The sequence below is a fragment of the Anomaloglossus baeobatrachus genome, chromosome 2 (genome assembly GCF_048569485.1).
Source record: "Anomaloglossus baeobatrachus isolate aAnoBae1 chromosome 2, aAnoBae1.hap1, whole genome shotgun sequence".
Classification (NCBI taxonomy): Eukaryota; Metazoa; Chordata; class Amphibia; order Anura; family Aromobatidae; genus Anomaloglossus; species Anomaloglossus baeobatrachus.
The window spans coordinates 479,328,768-479,353,183 of NC_134354.1; the positions used below are offsets into that span (position 1 = coordinate 479,328,768).

Here is a 24,416-nt window from a genome sequence, read left to right on the forward strand (position 1 = left end):
TGTGAGCCGAGTGTCATGCGAGGGGATCGCAGTAATCCCCATGTGGCCCCTGCCTTATTATTATTATTATTATGGTTCTGTGTGCAGATTTTGTATTGTAGGCCTGGTTTGACAGCCTCTCTTTGATCTTCTGCTCTTGAGGGCTATAGAGGAAACAGCAACCTGATGATTCCCTATGGCAAGGGCCATATTGGATAACAAACGCTTCGTGCAACTGCAGCATCTTTGGCCTCGTGTACATGTTGAGTCTTTGAGTTTTTGCCTCAATATTTGTAAGTCAAAACCAGGAGTGGGACAGTCAGAGGAAAAGTATAATAGAAATAAGAGCAGCACTTCTGTAATTATCACCCACTCCTGGTTTTGGCTACAAATACTGGGGTAGAAAACTCACCAAATACTCAACGTGTGAATATGGCCTCAGTTTCAAATATACACGAAAAAATTAGCAGCATTTGCATGAGATTTCAGAAATGTCATTCACTTTGCTTGTAATGTAAAACACTGTATTTTTTGTCATAAAGACAGAACGGGTGTGCATGCCCTAAGGGGTACTTTGCACGTTGCGACATCGCTAGCATCGGCTAGCGATGCCGAGCACGGTAGTACCCGCCCCCGCGTTGCACATGCGATATCTTGTGATAGCTTGCGTAGCGAACATTATCGCTACGGCAGCTTCACACGCACTTACCTGCCCTGCGACGTCGCTCTGGCCGGCGACCAGCCTCCTTCCTAAGGGGGCGGGTCGTGCGGTGTCACAGCGACGTCACACGGCAGGTGGCCAATAGAAGCGGAGGGGCGGAGATGAGCAGGACGTAAATATCCCGCCCACCTCCTTCCTTCCGCATAGCCGGTGGAGGCAGGTAAGGAGATGTTCCTCGCTCCTGCGGCTTCACACACAGCGATGGGTGCTGCCGCAGGAACGAGGAACAACATAGTATCTCCTATTGGTGCGACATTATGAAAAGGACCGACACTACATAGATCACCGATTTTCGACGCTTTTGCGAACGTTTATCATCTAGGCTTTACACGTTGCAACGTCATTACCGGCGCCGGATGTGCGTAACTTTCGATTTGACCCCGACGATATCGCAGTAGCAATGTCGCAGCGTGCAAAGTACCCCTAAGGCTCAAATGCTAACCTAAACTGGAACATGGACATATAGCAAAAATAAATACAACGCACAGGGTATATTTTAATAGATTTGATCTTTTTATTTTTATTAACACATTTAAAAAAAGTTTCTCAACATAAATGTTTCTTTTTTAAATATAAAAGTGCTTTTTATATGTTAATTAAGGCCCATTCTGTTATTTTACAAGTTTAAAAAGTGTGCTACATAAGTTTACTATGACCATACACAGCTCAAAGCTTCATTGTTAATCCTGTCATCAGCATTGTATACACGATGTATAGCGATTAGTGAAAATTATTGGCAAAGAATGTTAATGACACTTGGCTGTGTACACAACACAGTGATATGGTGATTACTGAGATTTCATTTTTTATATACATAGATGAATTCCTGATCCAATTGCCCTATATGTGTGACACATACTAATTTCGATGAGAGATGAGCAAATTAATTATCAGGTCCCTAGTCCAGCCACCAGGTCAGTATTTTATGACCACTGAACGGGAACTATGAAGCCATATTTTACCTGCCAGCATACGCAGCGACTCTGTTGACTTGTAGCGCACAGTCGTGAAAGTTTCATGCCAAGCCGACTAATCAAAAGATGAGCTGGGGATGCAGTTAGGACTCGAGCCAGTTTGCGTGGCTCTCATCCACTGGTCAGGGTCCTGAAAATCGATTTGCTCAACTCTAATCCAGATTTCTTACACTAATTGGTCTTAGTACAATTACATATATTGACAAAGATGAGTCTTGCATCAATCAAAAATAGGGAAAGAACTATATCTGCAATTTGCATTATTGCCAGTGGAAATATTCAAACATACAGCTGATTGCAATTGCTAAAATGAAATTGTGTAGGATAAAAATAGGGTACGACCAGCCTCAATGGCCTATTGCAAAATGATTTATGCAGCCAATGGTTGTGGTGGGCTAAGCTTCAGACACACCGCTGCCTGGATCCTTAATGTTGGATTTCATGCAGCATGCATCATTTGGCTGAGACGCAGCGGTGACATGACTGTAACGCTGCAGAACACCACACCGATGTGCATGTCTGTGCAGTTTCAAATGAAAGGTTTAGAAAGTCATTGCTAATAGAGTGTAGCTTGATAATTCCTACACAGTTTGTGGCCATCATGTAGTCATCATCTGTCAACTCTCAACTAACAATGGATTTTTTACCATTCCATTTCAAAACAATGAAGACATTCTAGCCAGACGGTGACAGTGGGAAACTGATCCAGAATTCCAGCTCAACTTGCTTACAATTTGGCAAATCCTTCTAGCAAGAGGTGCCAAATGACAAACTTTGCCCTTGTGTGATACATTTTGCAATCCTACTGCCTATATGTTCTAGTTTGAAGTTGTCTAAACACAATAATAAGAAATCTACCCAATTAATTTCTATGCACACGCTTAGGTTACAACTTAATGCTTGGAATTAATAAATAATGGTACAAAAATGTCTCTGGCAACCTAAGTCAGTCTAAGTGTATGTTCACACTGCATCTTTTTTCAGTTCTCAAAAAACACATTTTTAAGCAGAAGACACTTCAGTAATCGCTTCTCTTCTTTAGAATTTTGCTTACCTGACAAGTTGTTTTTTTTAATGTTGTTTTTGTTGTTTCCTTAACTTTTTTCCCGCTGCTTTTTTTCTGGGGTTTTACAGACTTTTTTTTGGAAACCAATAAGCAATGTAGAAAACATTTACAGTGTGTTTGTGTTATCATTTAGATAATTGTTATAGACAGATATATAGGGTTCCAGAATCAATCCCCATGATGAGTTTTTGGTGAGTTTTTGACATTGTGTATTTTAGCTGCACAAAACTGCAGTATCTTAAACCACGTGCACATGTTGGGTATTTCGTGAGTTTTTTTTACCTTAGTATCTGTAAGCCAAAACCAGGAGTGGAACAATAAGAACAAAAGTGTAATAAAAACACGTCACCACTTCTGTATTTATCACCCACTTCTGGTTTTGGCTACAAATACTGAGGTAAAAATACTCACCAAATACTCAACTTGCACTTTTTTGTTTAGTTAGGTATATATATGTATATATATTTACTTTATTTTGAATATTTTTTTTACATTTTATCCCCTTCTAATATTGTTTTACAATTAGCAGCATCATACAGTCATCTTAGCCAACATCTTATAGTAATGTCCCCCATCCTGTAGTAATGTCCCCCTTGTGTCCTGTATAATATGCACATCCTTGTGTCCTGTAGTTATGTCCCCCATACTGTAGCAATCACCGCATCCTTGTGCCCTGTAGTAATGTCCCCTATCCTTGTCCTCTGTAGTAATGTCCCCATCTTGTCCCTTGTAGTAATGTCTCCCATCCTTGTCCCCTATAATAATGTGCCCCTTCCTTGTGCCCTGTAGTATTCTGCCCATCCTTGTAGTATTCTGCCCATCCTTGTAGTATTGTCTATCCTTGTGCCTTGTAGTACTGTGCCCATCCTTGTAGTATTGTGTCCATCATCAAGACTATCCTTCTAGTATTGTGCCCATCCTTGTAATATTGTGCCGCTCTTCACAAACGCCAAAAAAAAAAAAAAATCTTCTCACCTTTCCTCCCGTTCCCTCAGGGCTGCATGCTGATCAGCGTTTGCAGCGTTTTGGAGGCAGCATGTTTCAGCTGCGCCCAGAGCGCTTGGTTGTACAGTACAAGCAGAGTGGATGGGATTTCTAGAAATCCCATCCACTGTGCGTATGCAGACCGCAGCAAACATTGACCTGCGGTGCGGCTTTCAGAGTCGCAAGTATACTCCGTACTGAGAATACAGCAGGAGACCACAGCGGCCCGTGCAGACGCAAAGACCCCGTGACGATCGCAGCTCTATGCTGGGAGCCGGCAGGTATAGTTGAATCATTGGCGGTGCCGCGCAGAGGAGCTCTGAGCATTATACCAATGGCTGCCGGCTGCCAATTGGATGCAAGGAGGTGACATCATACAGCGACATCGCCTCCTTGCATCTGATTGGCTGTGTAATCCATTGGTGTAGTGCAGACAGCTCCTCTGCGTGGCACCGCAAATGATTCAACTGTACTGTGCCTGTCGGCGCCGATTCCCGGAATAGAGCTGCGATCGTCATGGGGTCTGTGGGCCACAAAAAGCAGCCTCAGGGGCCGCATGCTGCCCACGGGCCGCATGTTTGAGACCTCTGGTGTAGACTGACCTGTGGTGCGTGTTTGAAATCTGTAACATGTCAATTTCTCTTGTGGGTATGCTAAGTTTTATGTGCAGATTTTTCCCATAGAATTGCATTTTAAGTGCGTTTTTAGTGCATTGTTTCGGAGACACAATAAAAATGCATGTAATCTGCCCATGACTATATCAATAAAGTTTTGTTGAAGCCAAACAGCAAAAAGTATAAAAAACAATGCAGCGTTATTTAAAACCTCACCTACCAAAAAGAGCCAAAAAACATAAAAATGCGATAAAATGCAAGTTAAAAAACACACAAAATTGCAATGAGAAATACGTAAGTAACCTAAGCTATGTGAAAATCTGCAATATCAAAAACTCACCCGTAGGCCGGAGTAACACTTGCGAGAGACTTGCGCGAGTCTCTTGCAAGTGTGACTTCAGCCTTAACATCAAACACTCACCATTACGTATCAAGGGAACTTTGCCTTAGGCCATGTGCGCACTAGAAAGTGACTTTTACTTAAGGAAAATCTGGACCCTCTTAAAGAATCCCGCACCCATGGTAAAATAAATGCACCAAAACCGCAGCTAAATCCTCATGCGGTTTTACCGCGGTTTGCCATGGATTTACTGCGAATTTTCCGCAGATTGGTCCCTGCGGATTTTTATCATTATCTATGGCAAAAACCACAGGTACCTGCAGAAAAGAAGTGACATGCACATTAATTCCGCAGCAGAAATTCAGCGGGTAAATCCGCAGCGGAAATTCAGCGGGTAAATCCGCGAGCATAAAAAAACGCAGTGTGCGCACAGCATTTTTTAAAACCCATAGGATTTTCTGGGAAATGACTGCAGCAATGTTAGACACATTTTCTGCAGCAAATCCGCTGCAAAATCAGCGGTAAATCCGCAGCGTGCGCACACAGCCTAATTCGGGCAATTAGTTGCCCGTAGCGCACAAAGTCGTTAAACCGCCATCACACGTACTTACCTGCTGAGCAACGTCACTGTGGGCGGCAAACATCCACTTCCTGAAGGGGGTGGGACGTTCGGCGTCACAGCGACGTCACACAGCGGCTGGCCAATAGAAGCGGAGGGGCGGAGATGAGCGGGACATAAACATCCCGCCCACCTCCTTCCTTCTGCATAGCCGGTGGGAGGCGCGAGACGCAGGTAAGCTGTGTTCATCGTTCCCGGGGTGTCACACGGAGCGATGTGTGCTGCCCCGGGTACGATGAACAACCGGCGCAAAGAAAAATAAACGACTTTTTAAAAATGAGCAACGTGTCAACGATACACGATTTGTGAATGTTCTGCGTCACTCGTAGGTGTCACACGGGACGACGTCATAAACGATGCCGGATGTGCGTCACGAAAACCGTTACCCCGACGACATATCGCACGATAGATCGTCTCGTGTGACGCCCGCATTAGACTCTGCCCCCTGGTCTAGACCTAAACCATACCCAATTGCAATCTGGTGGGTCCACTCTTGAGTTTCTGGTAATTTTGTAGTCATTTGGTTTTACTTTGAAGTTGTTAGCACAATACAACAGGCCATCATACAGAATAGAGAAACTATGATAGTGTCAAAGCAGTTATGGGGGATTGCTCCTGATAATGGAGAATCTTTTAAACAGCATAAGTATTGAATGTTTTATTATATAAAGTATTGTCTGAATCGTGTTAGTTTGGAACTCTTCATTATTAAAAGCGTTCTATGTATCTGTCCAATGCTGATGAGCGATTTACAGATTTGTAGTAAAGTAGTGCTAAAAGTGATGGAGCTGTTCATAAACTCAATACCTGGAAAAGTAGCAGTTCAGTGGAAACAAATGCAGTGTTACAAATTCACTACATAACATGGCGTGAACCATGCCTAATCCAGGAAAGTCCTTGTCTGGTATATTGGACCAAGTGCTCCATTGAACTGTGCAGTGTTATCGGTCCGATTGATGAATCAAGCTCATTGAAGAACTCTGAAAACAAAGCAAAATTAGTTCTGGTTAACTTTATTGTACACACCCTATTTCCAAAAAATGTTTAGTAACTTTAATGCTTTTTTTATCGAACCTAGCGGAAAAATTGAGTTTCTTTTTGTATTATTTTAAAAAATAATCTCATTACTTAAAACAGAAGATTGGCATTAAAGGGAGCCTGTCAGATCCGCTATACCCTCCAACCCAGCAGCATTGTAACGTCTGCCCAAATTCCCTGCCTAACCAGCCCTGTATAATGCTATTCACAAAAATGAATGTTTAAAAAAAAAACCCAACTTATAAATCGCACTGTCTCTACGCTAATTAGGCCTTTGATTAGTTGAATGGGTGTTAGTTCCCAAGACTAGTCAGAGACGCTCGGATCCGGGATCGTGGCTGTGGCTCGAGTGGCAGCTCCGGGCCCCGTGCAGCAGCCCGTCACCCATAATGCAATAAAGGGGTTATTTACAGGGGAGAGTTTGTCATTGACGCCACCCGTGGGTTGCGGTGATAGTTGGTGACACCGCCGCTGCCTTGGTATGGGGCACCCGGGGCTGATGGAGCGAGGCAGCAGGATGGTATCCCCTCCACGGGTAGGGGAGGTGTTGTCCCGGGACCCAGGCGTAGGTGGAGTGGAATGCTGGGACACAGTTTGCAGGCTGGACCGGCTGATACCGGTGTACTCACTGTTTTTGAATAAGCCACGCAAAGTCCAAGTAGTAAACCAAGTTCCGGATACCGGTAGCCTCCGGAGGGGTGTGCTCGGGTCCCACACACCGGTTGACAGGGCAGGGGCCCTTCCTCCTGCACTTTTGTGTTTTTGTCTGGTGTGTTGACTAGTCTGCATGAAACGGGAAAAGTCCACTCCCGGTGTCTTTGCTGTGGGAGCTGTGGCCCACACGATCTGACCCTTGGTATTTTTGCAGGCAGTTGCAGACGCCCTATCCCCCATGTTGGGCTTCTGTCTCACTCTATCTGGGATGCTCGTGGGACAAGACCTGGAATCTTGTCCCCTGCTGGCTAATTGACAAGGTGCTTGAAGCTGTCCTCGCCCTGGGGTCCAGGTACCCCGACTGTGCATGGCCTCCGGACCGGATTCCCGCTGTCAGCACCGGCGGGCTACAACCCTGCCCCGGTCCAGTTAAGGTCTCCCGCAACCGGATCTCCATTGCCTGTGGTCCTGCTCTGCCGTCTGCCACCTAGTCAGCTCAGGTAGTCCGGTAGTCCGGGAGCTACAACCCCCGACTACCACTTCACTCCTCTCACTTCCTCTCTCCAACTCTAACTGGCTCGTTCCCTCCCCTGACATGGCGTCACCATCTGCCTGGCCCCATCCACTGGTGTGTACCTATTGTCCTGGGGGGGTGTGACTAGGCTTTGTGGATGGTGTTTGTACCTGTGTGTGGGGTTGTGTTGGTATGCTAAGGAGGATGGAGTCCTGCACCTGGAAGATTTGTGCAGTCTCTGTGACAACCTGGTTTTGCCAGGGCGTCACATATACAGCATTCTAGAATACTGTATATAAGAGCACAGGCCGCTCTGAATGAAATAAAAACTATCTTTTATTATACTCACCTGCGAGGTGGTCGGGTTCGATGGGTGTCGCTGGTCTCGGTCCGGTACCTCCTCTCTTCCTTCCATCGCCGTCCTCCTTCCCGTCTCCGCGGACACGTCATCCACGCGGAGCTGGGAAGGAGGACCATAATCTAAGGAAGAAAGGAGGCACCGGACCGAGAGCAGCGACGGCAATCGGATTATGATTTAAAAAGAGAAAACACAGTAGTTTGACAATAAATGGCTTCACCCAACCACTAACCTTGAGTGGAAAAAAGATTTTGTGTTATCATTCATATTCTCTGAAAAAAGGCCAAGAAAGCAAAAAATTTGATGCGATATGTAAACTTTTAAGCACCACTGTATAAGTCCTTACTGGTGGTGGCCACAGCTTATAAGGGAAAAATACAAATCTGGTGATAGATTCCCTTTAAATCCCTCAAGGTCTCTTCTTCTTGGTAAATGTAGACATTTCGGTGCTGAATTCTTACTACAGCTCTAATACTGCTAACAGCTGTGGGGTTGCTATATATCCCCTCATAGTAATCGTTGGTGACATAAATTTGCTTGACTGCAGAATGAAGCAATCTGTCAAGAGAGATTTATGCAGCCTCGACTAAGCCCAATCGTTTGAATTGCTCAGGTGCAAGGGGTAAAAGGTCTGCTGCAGCTTTTTAAATGTACACAAGAGTGGATATAAAAATCTACATTTAACATACAGACAGAAAACAGAGATATATAAAAGAAAGAGGAAGGATTATATTAGAAACTTACTGAACATTTTGTTGTACAGTGATTACCTTAATATCCAGTGTCAGACTGGGGCGGCAGGGGCCCACCAGTAACCTTGAGTTTGGGAGCCCCTCGCTCAACTACATGCAAATATTGCATTCACAAATGTACCTATGCTTCTATATAATAATATACTGGGTAGTTTGTAAAATCCATGATGAGATGCTTCCTTTGTCTGTATATAGTGAAAAAAGTGTATTGTGCCAACTAATGATTATGTTGGGGGGTAAGTGTCGCACTACTGCAAAGGGGCCCACCAGAGGATTCTCCTATTCTCCTGTGGCCAGTCCGATCCTGCTCATACCAAATAACATCATAAAATCCCTTTAATATCTGTTTCCTTCACAAACAGTAAAACTTGATAAATTTAAAAGGAGTCTGTTAACAACAAAATTTATTTTAAACTATTTATGCAGTCCTACAAGGGGCAAAGCCCCTGAAAAAAATATCACACCTATAGTAATGATTTCACTTCTTTAGTAGTACAGGAAAAAAGTTTTATTTCATATACATATGAGGGTTCCTCGTTGCATGCTTGGAGTGCCTCAGCGCACCGTTCTGCTCCTTCAGTTAGCATGCTGTGCACTTCCCCTTAGCTACAGTAGATTGACAGAACCCTCTTGACGAGAGAAAGCACTGCATGAATTGAATCCTCGGCCCTGCATGTCTGCACTGACATCACAGGAGCCCTGCAAGTGTGCGCACACACAGTGTTAGTGCCAGTGCACTCTCATATTACTCTCTTGGTCATCAGCCACCTGCTGCACACAGAATCTCACAGCAGTGTATGGCTGATGCAGGCAAGAGAGGGATGGGAGTGCGCCCATAATAACTCTGTGTGCGCTCACTTGCTGGGCTCCTGCAGTGTCAGTGTGGACATACCTCCCAACCGTCCCGGATTCTGCGGGACTTGCACGATTTATCAGGGATTTATCAAGGCTGTCCCGCACTCCCCTGGCTCACAGCTGATGTCCCGGCTCCTCCCCTCAGTGGAGTGAATAAATTAAATTAAATTATCATCGGCTCTGGATTTTCGGGGCGGCCGGGACTCGAACTCGTGGAGCTGTGAGTTCATTGTTTCAAAGGCAGCAGCTCTAACCACTGAGCTACTGCCTGTATTGAAAGCAATAGGAAGATTTTGTTATCTTGACCTCTATACTGCAGGTGAGACACCAGGAGCAGGTTATTCAGCTGCAAAGATGGATGATAGAGGGATGAATGGAGGGATAGAGGGAGGGATGGATGGATGATAGAGGGATGAATGGAGGGATAGAGGGAGGCATGAATGGAGGGATAGAGGCAGGGATGGATGGATGATAGAGGGATGAATGGAGGGATGAATGGAAGGATAGAGGGAGGGATGGATGGATGATAGAGGGATGAATGGAGGGATGAATGGAGGGATAGAAGGAGGGATGACTGGAGGGATAGAGGGATGGAAGGAGGGATAGAGGGAGGGATGGATGGATGATAGAGGGATGAATGGAGGGATAGAGGGAGGGATGAATGGAGGGATAGAAAGAGGGATGAATGGAGGGATGAATGGAGGGATAGAGGGATGAATGGAGGGATGAATGGAAGGATAGAGGGAGGGATGGATGATAGAGGGATGGATGATAGAGGGATGAATGGAGGGATAGAGGGAGGGATGAATGGAGGGATGAATGGAGGGATAGAGGGAGGGATGGATGGATGATAGAGGGATGAATGGAGGGATGAATGGAGGGATAGAGGGAGGGATGAATGGAGGGATGAATGGAGGGATAGAGGCAGGGATGGATGGATGGATGGATGGATAATAGAGGGATGAATGGAGGGATGAAAGGAGGGATAGAGGGAGGGATGGATGGATGATAGAGGGATGAATGGAGGGATGAATGGAAGGATAGAGGGAGGGATGGATGGATGATAGAGGGATGAATGGAGGGATGAATGGAGGGATGAATGGAGGGATAGAGGGATGAAAGGAGGGATAAAGGGAGGGATGGATGGATGATAGAGGGATGAATGGAGGGATAGAGGGAGGGATAGATGGAGGGATGAATGGAGGGATAGAAGGAGGGATGAATGGAGGGATGAATGGAGGGATAGAGGGATGAATGGAGGGATGAATGGAGGGATAGAGGGAGGGATAGATGATAGAGGGATGAATGGAGGGATGAATGTAGGGATAGAGGGAGGGATGAATGGAGGGATAGAGGGATGAATGGAGGGATAGAGGCAGGGATGGATGGATGGATAATAGAGGGATGAATGGAGGGATGAATGGAGGGATAGAGGGAGGGATAGAGGGAGGGATGGATGGATGGATGATAGAGGGATGAATGGAGGGATGAATGGAGGGATGAATGGAGGGATGAATGGAGGGATGAATGGAGAGATAGAGGGAGGGATGGATGGATGATAGAGGGATGAATGGAGGGATAGAGGGATGAATGGAGGGATGAATGGAGGGATAGAGGGATGGATGAATGGAGGGATGAATGGAGGGATGAATGGAGGGATAGAGGGATGAATGGAGGGATGAATGGAGGGATAGAGGGATGGATGAATGGAGGGATGAATGGAGGGATGAATGGAGGGATAGAGGGAGGGATAGAGGGAGGGATGGATGGATGATAGAGGGATGAATGGAGGGATAGAGGGAGGCATGAATGGAGGGATAGAGGCAGGGATGGATGGATGATAGAGGGATGAATGGAGGGATGAATGGAAGGATAGAGGGAGGGATGGATGGATGATAGAGGGATGAATGGAGGGATGAATGGAGGGATAGAAGGAGGGATGAATGGAGGGATAGAGGGATGGAAGGAGGGATAGAGGGAGGGATGGATGGATGATAGAGGGATGAATGGAGGGATAGAGGGAGGGATGAATGGAGGGATAGAAAGAGGGATGAATGGAGGGATGAATGGAGGGATAGAGGGATGAATGGAGGGATGAATGGAAGGATAGAGGGAGGGATGGATGATAGAGGGATGAATGGAGGGATGAATGGAGGGATAGAGGGAGGGATGAATGGAGGGATGAATGGAGGGATAGAGGGAGGGATGGATGGATGATAGAGGGATGAATGGAGGGATGAATGGAAGGATAGAGGGAGGGATGAATGGAGGGATGAATGGAGGGATAGAGGCAGGGATGGATGGATGGATGGATAATAGAGGGATGAATGGAGGGATGAAAGGAGGGATAGAGGGAGGGATGGATGGATGATAGAGGGATGAATGGAGGGATGAATGGAAGGATAGAGGGAGGGATGGATGGATGATAGAGGGATGAATGGAGGGATGAATGGAGGGATAGAAGGAGGGATGAATGGAGGGATAGAGGGATGAAAGGAGGGATAAAGGGAGGGATGGATGGATGATAGAGGGATGAATGGAGGGATAGAGGGAGGGATAGATGGAGGGATGAATGGAGGGATAGAAGGAGGGATGAATGGAGGGATGAATGGAGGGATAGAGGGATGAATGGAGGGATGAATGGAGGGATAGAGGGAGGGATAGATGATAGAGGGATGAATGGAGGGATGAATGTAGGGATAGAGGGAGGGATGAATGGAGGGATAGAGGGATGAATGGAGGGATAGAGCCAGGGATGGATGGATGGATAATAGAGGGATGAATGGAGGGATGAATGGAGGGATAGAGGGAGGGATAGAGGGATGGATGGATGGATGATAGAGGGATGAATGGAGGGATGAATGGAGGGATAGAGGGATGAATGGAGGGATGAATGGAGGGATGAATGGAGAGATAGAGGGAGGGATGGATGGATGATAGAGGGATGAATGGAGGGATGAATGGAGGGATAGAGGGATGAATGGAGGGATAGAGGGAGGGATGGATGAATGGAGGGATGAATGGAGGGATGAATGGAGGGATAGAGGGAGGGATAGAGGGAGGGATGGATGGATGATAGAGGGATGAATGGAGGGATAGAGGGATGAGTGGAGGGATAGAGGGAGGGATGGATGGATGATAGAGGGATGAATGGAGGGATGAATGGAGGGATAGAGGGATGGAAGGAGGGATAGAGGGAGGGATGGATGGATGATAGAGGGATGAATGGAGGGATAGAGGGAGGGATGAATGGAGGGATAGAAAGAGGGATGAATGGAGGGATGAATGGAGGGATAGAGGGATGAATGGAGGGATGAATGGAAGGATAGAGGGAGGGATGGATGATAGAGGGATGAATGGAGGGATGAATGGAGGGATAGAGGGAGGGATGAATGGAGGGATGAATGGAGGGATAGAGGGAGGGATGGATGGATGATAGAGGGATGAATGGAGGGATGAATGGAAGGATAGAGGGAGGGATGAATGGAGGGATGAATGGAGGGATAGAGGCAGGGATGGATGGATGGATGGATAATAGAGGGATGAATGGAGGGATGAAAGGAGGGATAGAGGGAGGGATGGATGGATGATAGAGGGATGAATGGAGGGATGAATGGAAGGATAGAGGGAGGGATGGATGGATGATAGAGGGATGAATGGAGGGATGAATGGAGGGATAGAAGGAGGGATGAATGGAGGGATAGAGGGATGAAAGGAGGGATAAAGGGAGGGATGGATGGATGATAGAGGGATGAATGGAGGGATAGAGGGAGGGATAGATGGAGGGATGAATGGAGGGATAGAAGGAGGGATGAATGGAGGGATGAATGGAGGGATAGAGGGATGAATGGAGGGATGAATGGAGGGATAGAGGGAGGGATAGATGATAGAGGGATGAATGGAGGGATGAATGTAGGGATAGAGGGAGGGATGAATGGAGGGATAGAGGGATGAATGGAGGGATAGAGCCAGGGATGGATGGATGGATAATAGAGGGATGAATGGAGGGATGAATGGAGGGATAGAGGGAGGGATAGAGGGAGGGATGGATGGATGGATGATAGAGGGATGAATGGAGGGATGAATGGAGGGATAGAGGGATGAATGGAGGGATGAATGGAGGGATGAATGGAGAGAGAGAGGGAGGGATGGATGGATGATAGAGGGATGAATGGAGGGATGAATGGAGGGATAGAGGGATGAATGGAGGGATGAATGGAGGGATAGAGGGAGGGATGGATGAATGGAGGGATGAATGGAGGGATGAATGGAGGGATAGAGGGAGGGATAGAGGGAGGGATGGATGGATGATAGAGGGATGAATGGAGGGATAGAGGGATGAGTGGAGGGATAGAGGGAGGGATGGATGGATGGATGATAGAGGGATGAATGGAGGGATGAATGGAGGGATAGAGGGAGGGATGAATGGAGGGATGAATGGAGGGATAGAGGGAGGGATGAATGGAGGGATGAATGGAGCGATAGAGGCAGGGATGGATGGATGATAGAGGGATGAATTGAGGGATGAATGGAGGGATAGAGGGATGAATGGAGGGATAGAGGCAGGGATGGATGGATGATAGAGGGATGAATGGAGGGATGAATGGAGGGATAGAGGGAGGGATGGATGCATGGATGATAGAGGGATGAATGGAGGGATAGAGGGATGGATGGATGATAGAGGGATGAATGGAGGGATGAATGGAGGGATGAATGGAGGGATGAATGGAGGGATGAATGGAGAGATGGAGGGATAGATGGATGATAGTGGGATGGATGGATGGATGATAGAGGGATGGATGATAGAGGGATGGATGATAGAGGGATATATAGATACACGACAGATAATAGATAGATAGAGATAGAATCATAGATAGATAGAATCATAGATAGATAGAATCATATAAAGAATCATAGATAGAATCATAGATAGATAGATGGATAGATAGAATCATAGATAGAGAGATAGAATCATAGTTAGATAGAATCATAGATAGATAGAATCATAGATAGATAGAGAGATAGAATCATAGATAGATAGAATCATAGATAGATAGATAGATAGATAGAGGGATAGATAGATAGATAAATACTGTATCTCAATGTTGGTGAAAGAGTCAGATTCATTTGTTCCCATAAAACTACTATAAAGAAATGAGGAAAAAAATACAAATACAATTTTTTTATTTTTTTTTTATCTTCACCACCTTGGATTCAAACCAGCAACGTTCAAAACTTGTGTCCAGCAACCTCCTGGCTTTCCTAGCTGCTCTAGCTGTTGAGCCACTAGGATTGATGATGTCAGAGGGAGGATTTCACATAAATGAATCTACAATGCAGCCTCTTACACAGCAGATTACACAGGACACAGCTCCATTGTACAGAGCAGCATCTCTATGTCCTGTATTCTAGAGGGAGAGGAAAAGAGGATTTTTTTTTCTTCTAATAAAGTTACTAAAAATAATTAAAAAAAATAGAATAATGTAATTTTATTGCACTTTTTTTTATAAAATAATAAACATTACAAATCAGCAAATAACATGGACATATTTGGTGTCCCTGTAATCGTAATGACCTGAACAACACAGCGATCAGATTATTTATGGGGATCGGTAAATGGCGGGGAAAAAAAGGCGCAATTTATTATTTTTCTTTATTAAAACCCATAAAAAATGTAATAAAAATGGATCACTGAGGCCGTGTTCACACATAGCGTAAATGCTGCATTTTTTCTGCAGGTGTCCGCGCCACGAGTGCAATAACAATGTTCTCTGATTATTGCGTGTTTGCGGTATTTTTTATACATTGTCCCCCTTATTTGATACATGTTTGTTAATGATGTGAATCCTGAAGCTTATAAAGAAAGAAACACCAAATCCGCACAGTTCAGCGGCGTCTTTCCACGCACCAGGGGTGGAGATTTCAGGACGTCTCATCCACTTTGCTTGGACAATTAGTCCATATTCACATGTAGTGTAAATGCTGCATTTTTTTCTGCTGTTTCTTTGCACATTTATTCTGCTGTGTTTAATTGTCCAAGTAAAGTGGATGTGATTCCATGAAAAGACGCTGCTGAATTCTGCGGTTTTCGGGGGGGGGTTTTCTCTGGAGGTTTCTATGTGGAGCTTAAAAAAATGCAGGAAAAAGCTTCTCTGTACATAAAAACACTTAAAAACGCAGATTCACATCTGAACCAAAAACACATTAAATAATGGAGAAAATGCAGCAAAAATGGATAAAACAGAGAAGATTGTTATTGTGTAGTTTGGTGCAGACAGAAACAAAAAGACACAGAATTTATGCAACGTGTGAACACGGATTGATAGGCACAAATAAGCAACATGTCATATAGTGACACATAGAAATATAAAAAAATTCTGACTGCTATAAATATGAATGAATAGTCCGGGGCATCTGCTAAATGACCCTTACTGTTAAATGGGTGTGGCTAGGAGTGTGGCTAGGGGTGTGGTCAAAATTTGCCGCGGCGCGCTGCGCGCGCCGCATACTTTGTCCCTCTATCCTTTCTTGAAAAGTTGGGAGGTATGGTGTGGACACATAAGACCAAGAATGTAATTCAGGCAGCATTTCCTCTGGGAAAGTGAGCGCTGTCAATCAAACTAGGGGGGAGTGTACGCCATGCTAATTGAAGGGGTAAAATGCGTCATAAATGTTTAAGATGGGAAAAGTACAGGCTAAAGATAATTACCACACACGGTGATGGTTTTATTGGAACAAATATAAGACTTTTGCTTTATGCTAATGTACCTGTGTTTTCTTTGGCAAGATTATCAGCAATTTCCCAGTAGTCGTAGCTGTGCAGGATACTGTTGGTAATACTGACGTGGTTGGCTGCCATCTGGTGAATGCGCTGGGGAATGCTTATAATAGAGCTAGAATTAGAGCTGGTGGCACCAGAGCTGGAGATGCTTCCTTGAGAGCTCACTGGAGATGGCGTTGGGGACAATGGTGAGGAAGTTCCTGTAGTTCTATATGATACATAAAATAAGCATTTTTTTTAATACACAATGTTATGCTGGCCAACACTCAAATACTTTGCCCAGAATATACACAATGTTCCCAACTACACTAACCTTACAGCCCTGCCTCTGTCAGCATCCACTGCCCCAGGGGACAAGGATAGTAGGGGAGAGAAGCTATGATGGGATTGATGTGCAGAGGACCAGAGGGGACAATAATTGGGTAGAGGGCAAGTCACAGGAATAGTTGGGTAGAGAGCCAACGTCAGGAATAGTCAGGATACAGCCGTCATAGGGGTCAATAGATATGGATCCATTGATAGGAATACAGCTTCATTTAGAATGACCATGCTTCTATACAACATGTGTAATTCACAATAAAATAGCTTTGTTTTGTATCCATTGTGTATAAAGTGTACATTTTACATGTGACCTATATTTGTATAACATTGTGAGACAAATGTTTAATAATAAAAGATTAAGATTTAGTTGGTATATATAGAGATAATAGAATTATCATGAGTTTTTGTGGTAAACTTCCTGTATTTTTATGTATAGTTTAAATCTTCTATTAAAGGGGTTGTTTACTTACTACTCTGATATTCATGACCTATTCTTGGGATATCAATATCAGAGAAGATCCGGATGTAAATGTAGAACCCCTGAGGTTTCAGGTGCCACAAAATGTAACCTGTGAAAACCTAAACCCCGGAATATCCGTGCCAGTCAACATACCAGCACCCTCAGGCCACATACATAACCCCAATGCCAGACTAAGAGACTGCCTAGTAACAGGTAAAAGGGGTGGGCACTTATCGGCTAATTGCCACCCAATCTGTAGGGAGAGACCCAGAAAGGGGAGAGGCTAGTGGTCAGTTGGGAAGTTGGCGGGAAGAAGAGAAGAGGAGAGTAGGAAGTGAAGGAGTGAGGGGAGTAGGAAGTGAAGGAGTGAGGAGTGAAGTAAAGAAGGAAAGGTGTAAAGACCTAAAGTAAGAACGGGACGCTGTAAAGGAGACAAAGACTGTGGAATAAGGAGATGGGACTCAAGGAACCGTGAACCGGCACCAGCGGGTCCAGGTACCAAGCCAGAGCAAGCCAAAGTAAAAAAAATGCAAGTTGAAACTGCAATACCGGTGTGGACTGTTTCCTTTTCGCCTCCGTACACATACACTGACTGTCCCCTACAACAGCCCCTTCACTACTGCGGCCTAGTCTTGCTTGCTGAGGGCCCAAAACACCTAAACTGCATTACTCCACCAGCCCCCAGCAGGACCCTGCAGCAGCGGCTTCATTAACCTGGCCGCACACCGCAAGTGGCATAGTCGAAAATTCTTTTATTTTCTTCTCTTTCATTTTTTGTTATTCTTCACCCTTTGTATTGGAGCGACCCCGAGGGTCACGGAACCGGGCATCGGCCACGACCACGACTGTCCCCCCCCCCTGCGCACCACTCGCCCGGGACCAAGTACCCCACAGCCCTGGGGCATCACATAAACAATATAAGGAGCAGCACATCACCACTCTGACACACTGTTCAATTACCGTTGCTGGGTACAATTGAGAAGAATACAGTAGGAGCTGATGGGCTGTGGCTCCATAAACTGTGTATATCCGGCTACTGCCAGAGATGACAATGGCTGAAGGATGGGGGGCTGAGTGTCAGCCTTCCACCAATTTTATATTGACCTTCAAATGATAGGACAGCAATATAAAGGCATTGGATAACCCCTATCCTCTCGACAGGGGATACATTTATATACCGTACTTGTTATAACTAGTGATGGACAATCACTAAGGGGCACTTTGCACACAACGACATCGCAAGCCGATGCTTGCGATGCCGAGCACGATAGTCCCCTCCCCCGTCGCAGCAGCGATATCTTGTGATAGCAGCCGTAGCGAACATTATCGTTACGGCAGCTTCACATGGACTCACCTGTCTTGCGACGTCGATCTGGCCGGCGACCCGCCTCCTTATTAAGGGGGCGGGTTGTGCGCCACCATAGCGACGTCACACGGCAGGCGGCCAATAGAAGCGGAGGAGCAGAGATGAGCGAGACGTAAACATCCCGCCCACCTCTGTCCTTCCGCATAGCCGGCGTGAGCTGCAGGACGCAGGTAGGAGATGTTCCTCGCTCCTGCGGCTTCACACACAGCGATGTGTGCTGCCGCAGGAACGAGGAACAACATCGTACCTGTCGCAGTCGTGTAATTATGGAATTCCCAGACACTACACCGATGATACGATTACGACGATTTTGCGCTCGTTAATCGTATCATCTAGGATTTACACACAACGATGTCGAGTGCGACGCTGGAAGTGCGTCACATTTGACATGACCCCTCCAACATCGCACCTGCGATGTCGTAGTGTGCAAAGTGCCCCTAAAATGTCAGATGCTCGTTACTATAGTCATGCAGGTTAGATGTTCTGAAAGGGCTCAACTCAAGTAAGGAGTATAATGGAAGTCAATGATTAGGCAGTTTGGGCCTGGGGGGGAGGGCAGGGTGTTTTTTTCTTTTTCACACTACAAATGTTGCTTTAACTCCAGTGAGAGCCATTCAGAGGCTGCAAGTGACTCACTGGGGTGCTTTGGGTTTGATATTTGATAGATGAAACATCTGAGCATCCGAGATATACTCGGCAGAGCACAGCGAGTACCTGAGAACTCCGATGCTCGATCGAGTACCGAACAGGGGCGAGCACGCTCGCTCGACACTAGTTATAACCCCTTTAGGCTATTTAGACCATTTATATTGTTCAGTAACTTCCTAAATACTAAGTTAAGCAACTTTCTAAATAATCTTCATTAAAAATGCTCTTCTACTGCTAAAAATCCCTTATCTACCTACCTGCTTTGAAAAATGTTTTGAAATGGTTTTGAAAAATCCATCAATACTTCTGATCTGGAGAACTCACTTCTCTCCCTCTACTTTTCTCAGGGCTAGGCTGAATTCACAAACTACGGATTGGCTCTGGATTTACTGACCTGAAGTCAGCTGAAAATACATTGTGGTACATATATGGACCACAAAACATGGATGTGTGACTAGATAGCAGCAAGGAAGGGGTTGTAAACAGATTTCCACATAATGGAAAATGGAGAAATTACTATATCTCAAGGATGGCAGAGAAAGCTGTCTATAGTAAAGGAGGAAAGCACATAAAAGGAAATAAGTGCAAGCTATAAACAGTGAAGATAGCAGTCCCCTCCCTGGATACACACAGACATAAGCTTATACGAGGAATATTTCCTGAAACTTCAAATAGGGCTCATGTCCACTAGTGTATAGCTTCCAATGCGAGAGCCTTGGAAACAATATGATAATGACCCTCTGCTGCGAGTGTCAGCCGAGGGTCATAGGTGTGGAGAAGAGGGAGGGAGCACTTTCTCCCCATTTCCTCCCCGGCCTGTCTCTGCACTGTACTCGCATGTCATCCGACTGCAGTGTGATATATGCAATGTTTCACATGCATCCATAGACTTGTATTTATTTCTGGTTGCCGCTATGGCATGAGAACACAATCGCACATGGACACTGCCCCATAGTTTTGCACTAGAGTGAGCGCAATCCGATGTTTTATCGCATTGCACTCATCCGTACAAAACGCAAGTGAAACCGAGGCCTTAAGGCCACTTTACACACAGAGATAAATCTTTGGCAGATCTGTGGTTGCAGTGAAATCATGGACATATTGTTCCATTTGTACACAGCCACAAACCTGGCACTGATTGTCCACAATTTCACTGCAACCGCAGATTTATCTCTGTGTGTGACAGGGCCTTTAGTCTGAAAATGGATGAAGGAATGAAGGTTGCAAGCCTGAAACTTTTTCCATGTCAAATGTGTCTATAGGCTGTAACAAAGTATTCACAGTTACTCTAAGGCTATGTTTGCACGTTGCGTCGGTGTACCTGCAGTTTATTCTGCACGTTTTCCTTCCCTTGGTTTTTGACCAAATGGCTTGTGACCATTTTTTAGCGCTAAAAACGCATGCGTTTTTACCGCGTTTTTAGTGCGTTTTTAGCGCTTTTTACCTGCGTTTTCACCTGCGTTTCTGCAGATGCGTTTTTGAGATCAAGACACTGAGAAATAAAGTTGAATTAGTCAAAAAGAATGAAAAAAGAGAAAAAAAGTTTAAAATTAACTTTTAATAGAATTATATGGGAAATTATCAATTTTAATGTAATAATAGTGGTTATGCACATTTTAACAGAAAAATAGCTAAAGTTTATTATTTTTTTACATTTAAATTTTCGGTTATTGTGTGTGTGTAAAGGAACATTAGAACCCATTAATTTTTCCCCAGAAAAGCATGCGTTTTTTGAGCTAAAAACGCAGTGGAAAAGCAGGTAAAAAGCATGAAAAACGCAGGAATTGTCATTTTGGTTGCTTTTTGCCATTTCTCATTGACTCCAATGTTAAGGAAACGCTGCAGAAATGGCAAAAACAACTGACATGCTGCTTCTTTTTCAGCATGGTTTTTGACCACAAATATGCAAATTAAACGCTGCAGAAAAAAAAGCAAAGTGCAGACAGGATTTCTGCTTTTCCCATAGACTTTGCTGGAAATCAAAAACGCATGCATTTTTGCCCAAAAACGCTGCTGCCAAAAACGCTGCAGAAACGCGGTAAAAAAACGCAACGTGCGAACATAGCCTTACAATAGCACCAATGTAAAAATGAAAAAGCCCAGTAATACTGCAACAAATTGAGGAATACTTTTATCAACCATTGCTATTGCTTACTTTCCATTGGTACTCCATGCTGATGGTACTCGTGGCCCTTTCGATGAATTCTGAAAAACGAAAAGCTATACTGTTAATATATTATATATATATATATATATATATATATATATATATATATATATATACACTTTACGATGCAATTTAATTAAATATGTTTGTACCAAATTAAGACTAGGAATGAAAGGTAATATAAAACTTTGCTGTATATAGGATTTTCATAAATGGAATGCATCATCAGAAAATGACTATTCATATCAGTTTTATTATAAGTCAGTTTGTTTTGTGAATAGGTATCCACATAAATATTCAGATTTTTGACTACAGTATTAGATACATTAAGTCTTTACCTTTTTCTGCAGTTTACTATAATCATTTGTATTTCTATAGCGCCAACATATTCTACAGCACTTTACAATTCAGAGGGGACATATACAGACAATATCAGACATTACATCAATATCAGACATTATAGTCCATATCTTTTCCCGGTTTTCATTTGAGGCCAGTCTGGGCACATAGAGAGGTGAATAAACAGAGTTAGGGACCATCCGGATGAGGTATACCTTGATGTGGTTGGATAGCTTTTACGTATTTTGATTAAAAAAAAAAAGTTAATTAAGTAACACATGTGATAGGGGATCCCAACATCCTGCACTGTATCCTGGCTTCTATACCTAGCTAAAATCATATATTAAAAGAAGAATACCAGAATTCATTGTATAACCAATCCAGAACATACACTGTATATAAACTCAATCAAAATGTCCCAGAAAAAACTCCAAAACCGTTAAATAGCAATCATAATTATATTGTAATACAAAGAAAGAGAAAAAAACATCTTATCATTGGTTATCCCTATTGCCTCAATTTAATTATTTTTTGGGGTCATGAGTGTGACCTGTTCCCTTGCCATATGTTTTTATGGTTATAAAAACCGTATGTCTTAATATTATTTTTATATTTTAGATTGCTATTTAACGGTTTGGGAGTTTTGTCTGGGACATTTTGATTGTGTTTCTATACCTGGCTGCCTGCTTTCTCACACCTGCACATTGGTTCCCATGGTAGGGGACACTACCTGGAGGCCAGCGATCCCGCCAGATCTGTCCCCCAGCTCCCAACAACAGGTACCGCGCCATCTGAAGCCCTAGTGTGAGGTGCGGCGGCCATCTTCCCTGCATGCGGCCCTGCATCTTCATAGCGTGTAGCGCCATGTAGCTCCAACACCCGGCGGCCGGTTCATCTCCCAAAAGAGAAACGGAGGAGTGGGTGGAAGCAGCCATACACACCTGCAGAGCCAAGTCAAAGGGGAGGCCCGGAGAGCGGTGAGCATTGGGTGCTGATATTCCCATCAGACGCGCCACTGGCGATCAGTGGGTGGTACATCAAAGGGCCAGCGGAGGTGGGGGAGATATTAACCCAGAGGCTGGAGGGTCTGGGGTGTGTGCTCTGACAAACAGTCCCCACAGATCTCCTTCTGGCACTGGGACAATACAAGGAAGACACACATTATAGCCCCCACGCTGTATAGGCGTGCATCACTTTTGCAGATTGCACCTGGAGTGCTGTGCTAGCTCGGGACTCCCCCTGGCTATTGGAAGTACTGGATATATGTATATGTGCAGCTACTCCCTGGCTGCCTAAGCTGGGTGGGATAATGGAGGTGCTCTTATTGATGAACACATATCACAGAGGCACAGGACCAAGTGTGCTGAGGTGCGGCAGGAGTGGGGTGAATAATCAGCAAGTGCCCAATGAGCTAATATGAGTCTCCCTAAGCAGCTGGAGCCATTGATAACTCAAGGAGTTTGCCAGGGGTGGCCAGGCGGACAATACTAAAGCTAAGAGGAATGCCTCTTCCAAGAGCCAAGTACTGACAGATGTTGGGGCTAGAGATTAAGATGACTTAACCGTGAGACAAGTGTATGAGCAGCTCATGCAGGCGATATCTACATGTAAAAGCTCCCTTTTCGGGGAATATTGAGGAGGTACATTCAGGAGCTGGCCTTCTACGCCAGGATATGCAGACCCTGAGGGCCTGTACTGCAGACGTCGAGACAAGAGTGTCTCAATCGGAGGATAAAGTAACACTGCTGACAACAAAACTGACCAAGGTGGCCGGGTCTATGAATTTGTGGCGCCAGTAAGCAGATGACCTGAAGAATCGCATGCGCCGGAACAACATAAGAGTTATAGGTCTACAGGAGCACTCTGAAGGCCAGCACCCTGAATGTTTCTTAGAGGAATGGCTTAAATCTACCCTCGGTGATGAGTTTTCTTCGACCTTCGCGGTGGAGAGGGCACACAGAGTCCCAGCGAGACCCTCTCCGCCAGATGCGCCACCGCAAACTTTTTTTGTGGGACTACTCAACTGTAAAGACAGAGATGTAGCTCTCCATCTGGTGCGGCAGAAAGGCCCCCTTAAATACAACAATGCCACCCTCTCAAACTTCCTGGACTTCTCTGTAGACCTCCAGAAACAGAGGGCCCACTTCATGGACGTAAAGAAACTTAAGGGTGCGGAACATTGTATATTCAATATTGTATCCTGCTTAGGGACTTGGAGGCAAGATTTATCTAGTCTGACTGATGGGAACAGGGCGGCTTGGTGACAGTCATATAGGTCATATGCGCAACATTCTGAAACTAAATCTAAACGTAAATGGTTCTTTTCCTGACAGTCATACTTTGAGCTGGAAAACCAGTAAAGTAAATTACTGGCATACATGGTCAGGCAGCTTCAAACACAGTACTGGGTATACGGGAGGCGGATGGCTTGGTTGTCACATCCTCTGATGACATCTCACAATGCTTCCATACGTTCTACAAAACTCTGTACAGCTCTAGAAGTGTCCACGGGGTCCAGAATTGTTTGGCATATCTGTCAGATTTAGAGTTCTCCACTTTCAGTCAGTCACAGCAAGAGTTTCTGGAGGTAGACATCACAATAGAAGAAGTAACAACAGCCATCTCAGATATGGCCAGAGGGAAATCTCCTGGCCCAGACGGCTTTCCTATAGAATTTTACGACTAATATTGCTATGCCTTGGTCTCGGTTCTTTTGGATGTTTTTTCGCACTTTTCAATGGATGGTTCCCTACCCACTTCTCTATATGAGGCACATATCATTGTGCTGAGGAAGGAGGGAAAAGACCCACTGGACTGTGGCTCATACCGTCCTATATCACTATTAAATGTTGACTATAAGATTTTT

General features: G+C 44.9%; 1 protein-coding gene across 2 annotated transcripts in view; it reads right to left on the bottom strand.

Annotated features, from left to right (window-relative positions):
• Positions 1-1,213: 1,213 nt before the first annotated feature.
• Positions 1,214-24,416, bottom strand: part of AFF3 (ALF transcription elongation factor 3) — a 731,240-nt gene continuing 708,037 nt past the window's right edge. For both annotated transcript variants that reach the window (XM_075336411.1, XM_075336412.1), the window contains exons 17-19: positions 21,200-21,249; positions 16,237-16,457; positions 1,214-6,277 (exon numbers count right to left, since the gene is read on the bottom strand). In XM_075336411.1, coding sequence (XP_075192526.1) covers positions 6,153-6,277; positions 16,237-16,457; positions 21,200-21,249 — 396 coding nt within the window. In that variant the 3' untranslated portion in view covers positions 1,214-6,152. The remainder of the gene's footprint in view (positions 6,278-16,236; positions 16,458-21,199; positions 21,250-24,416) is intronic.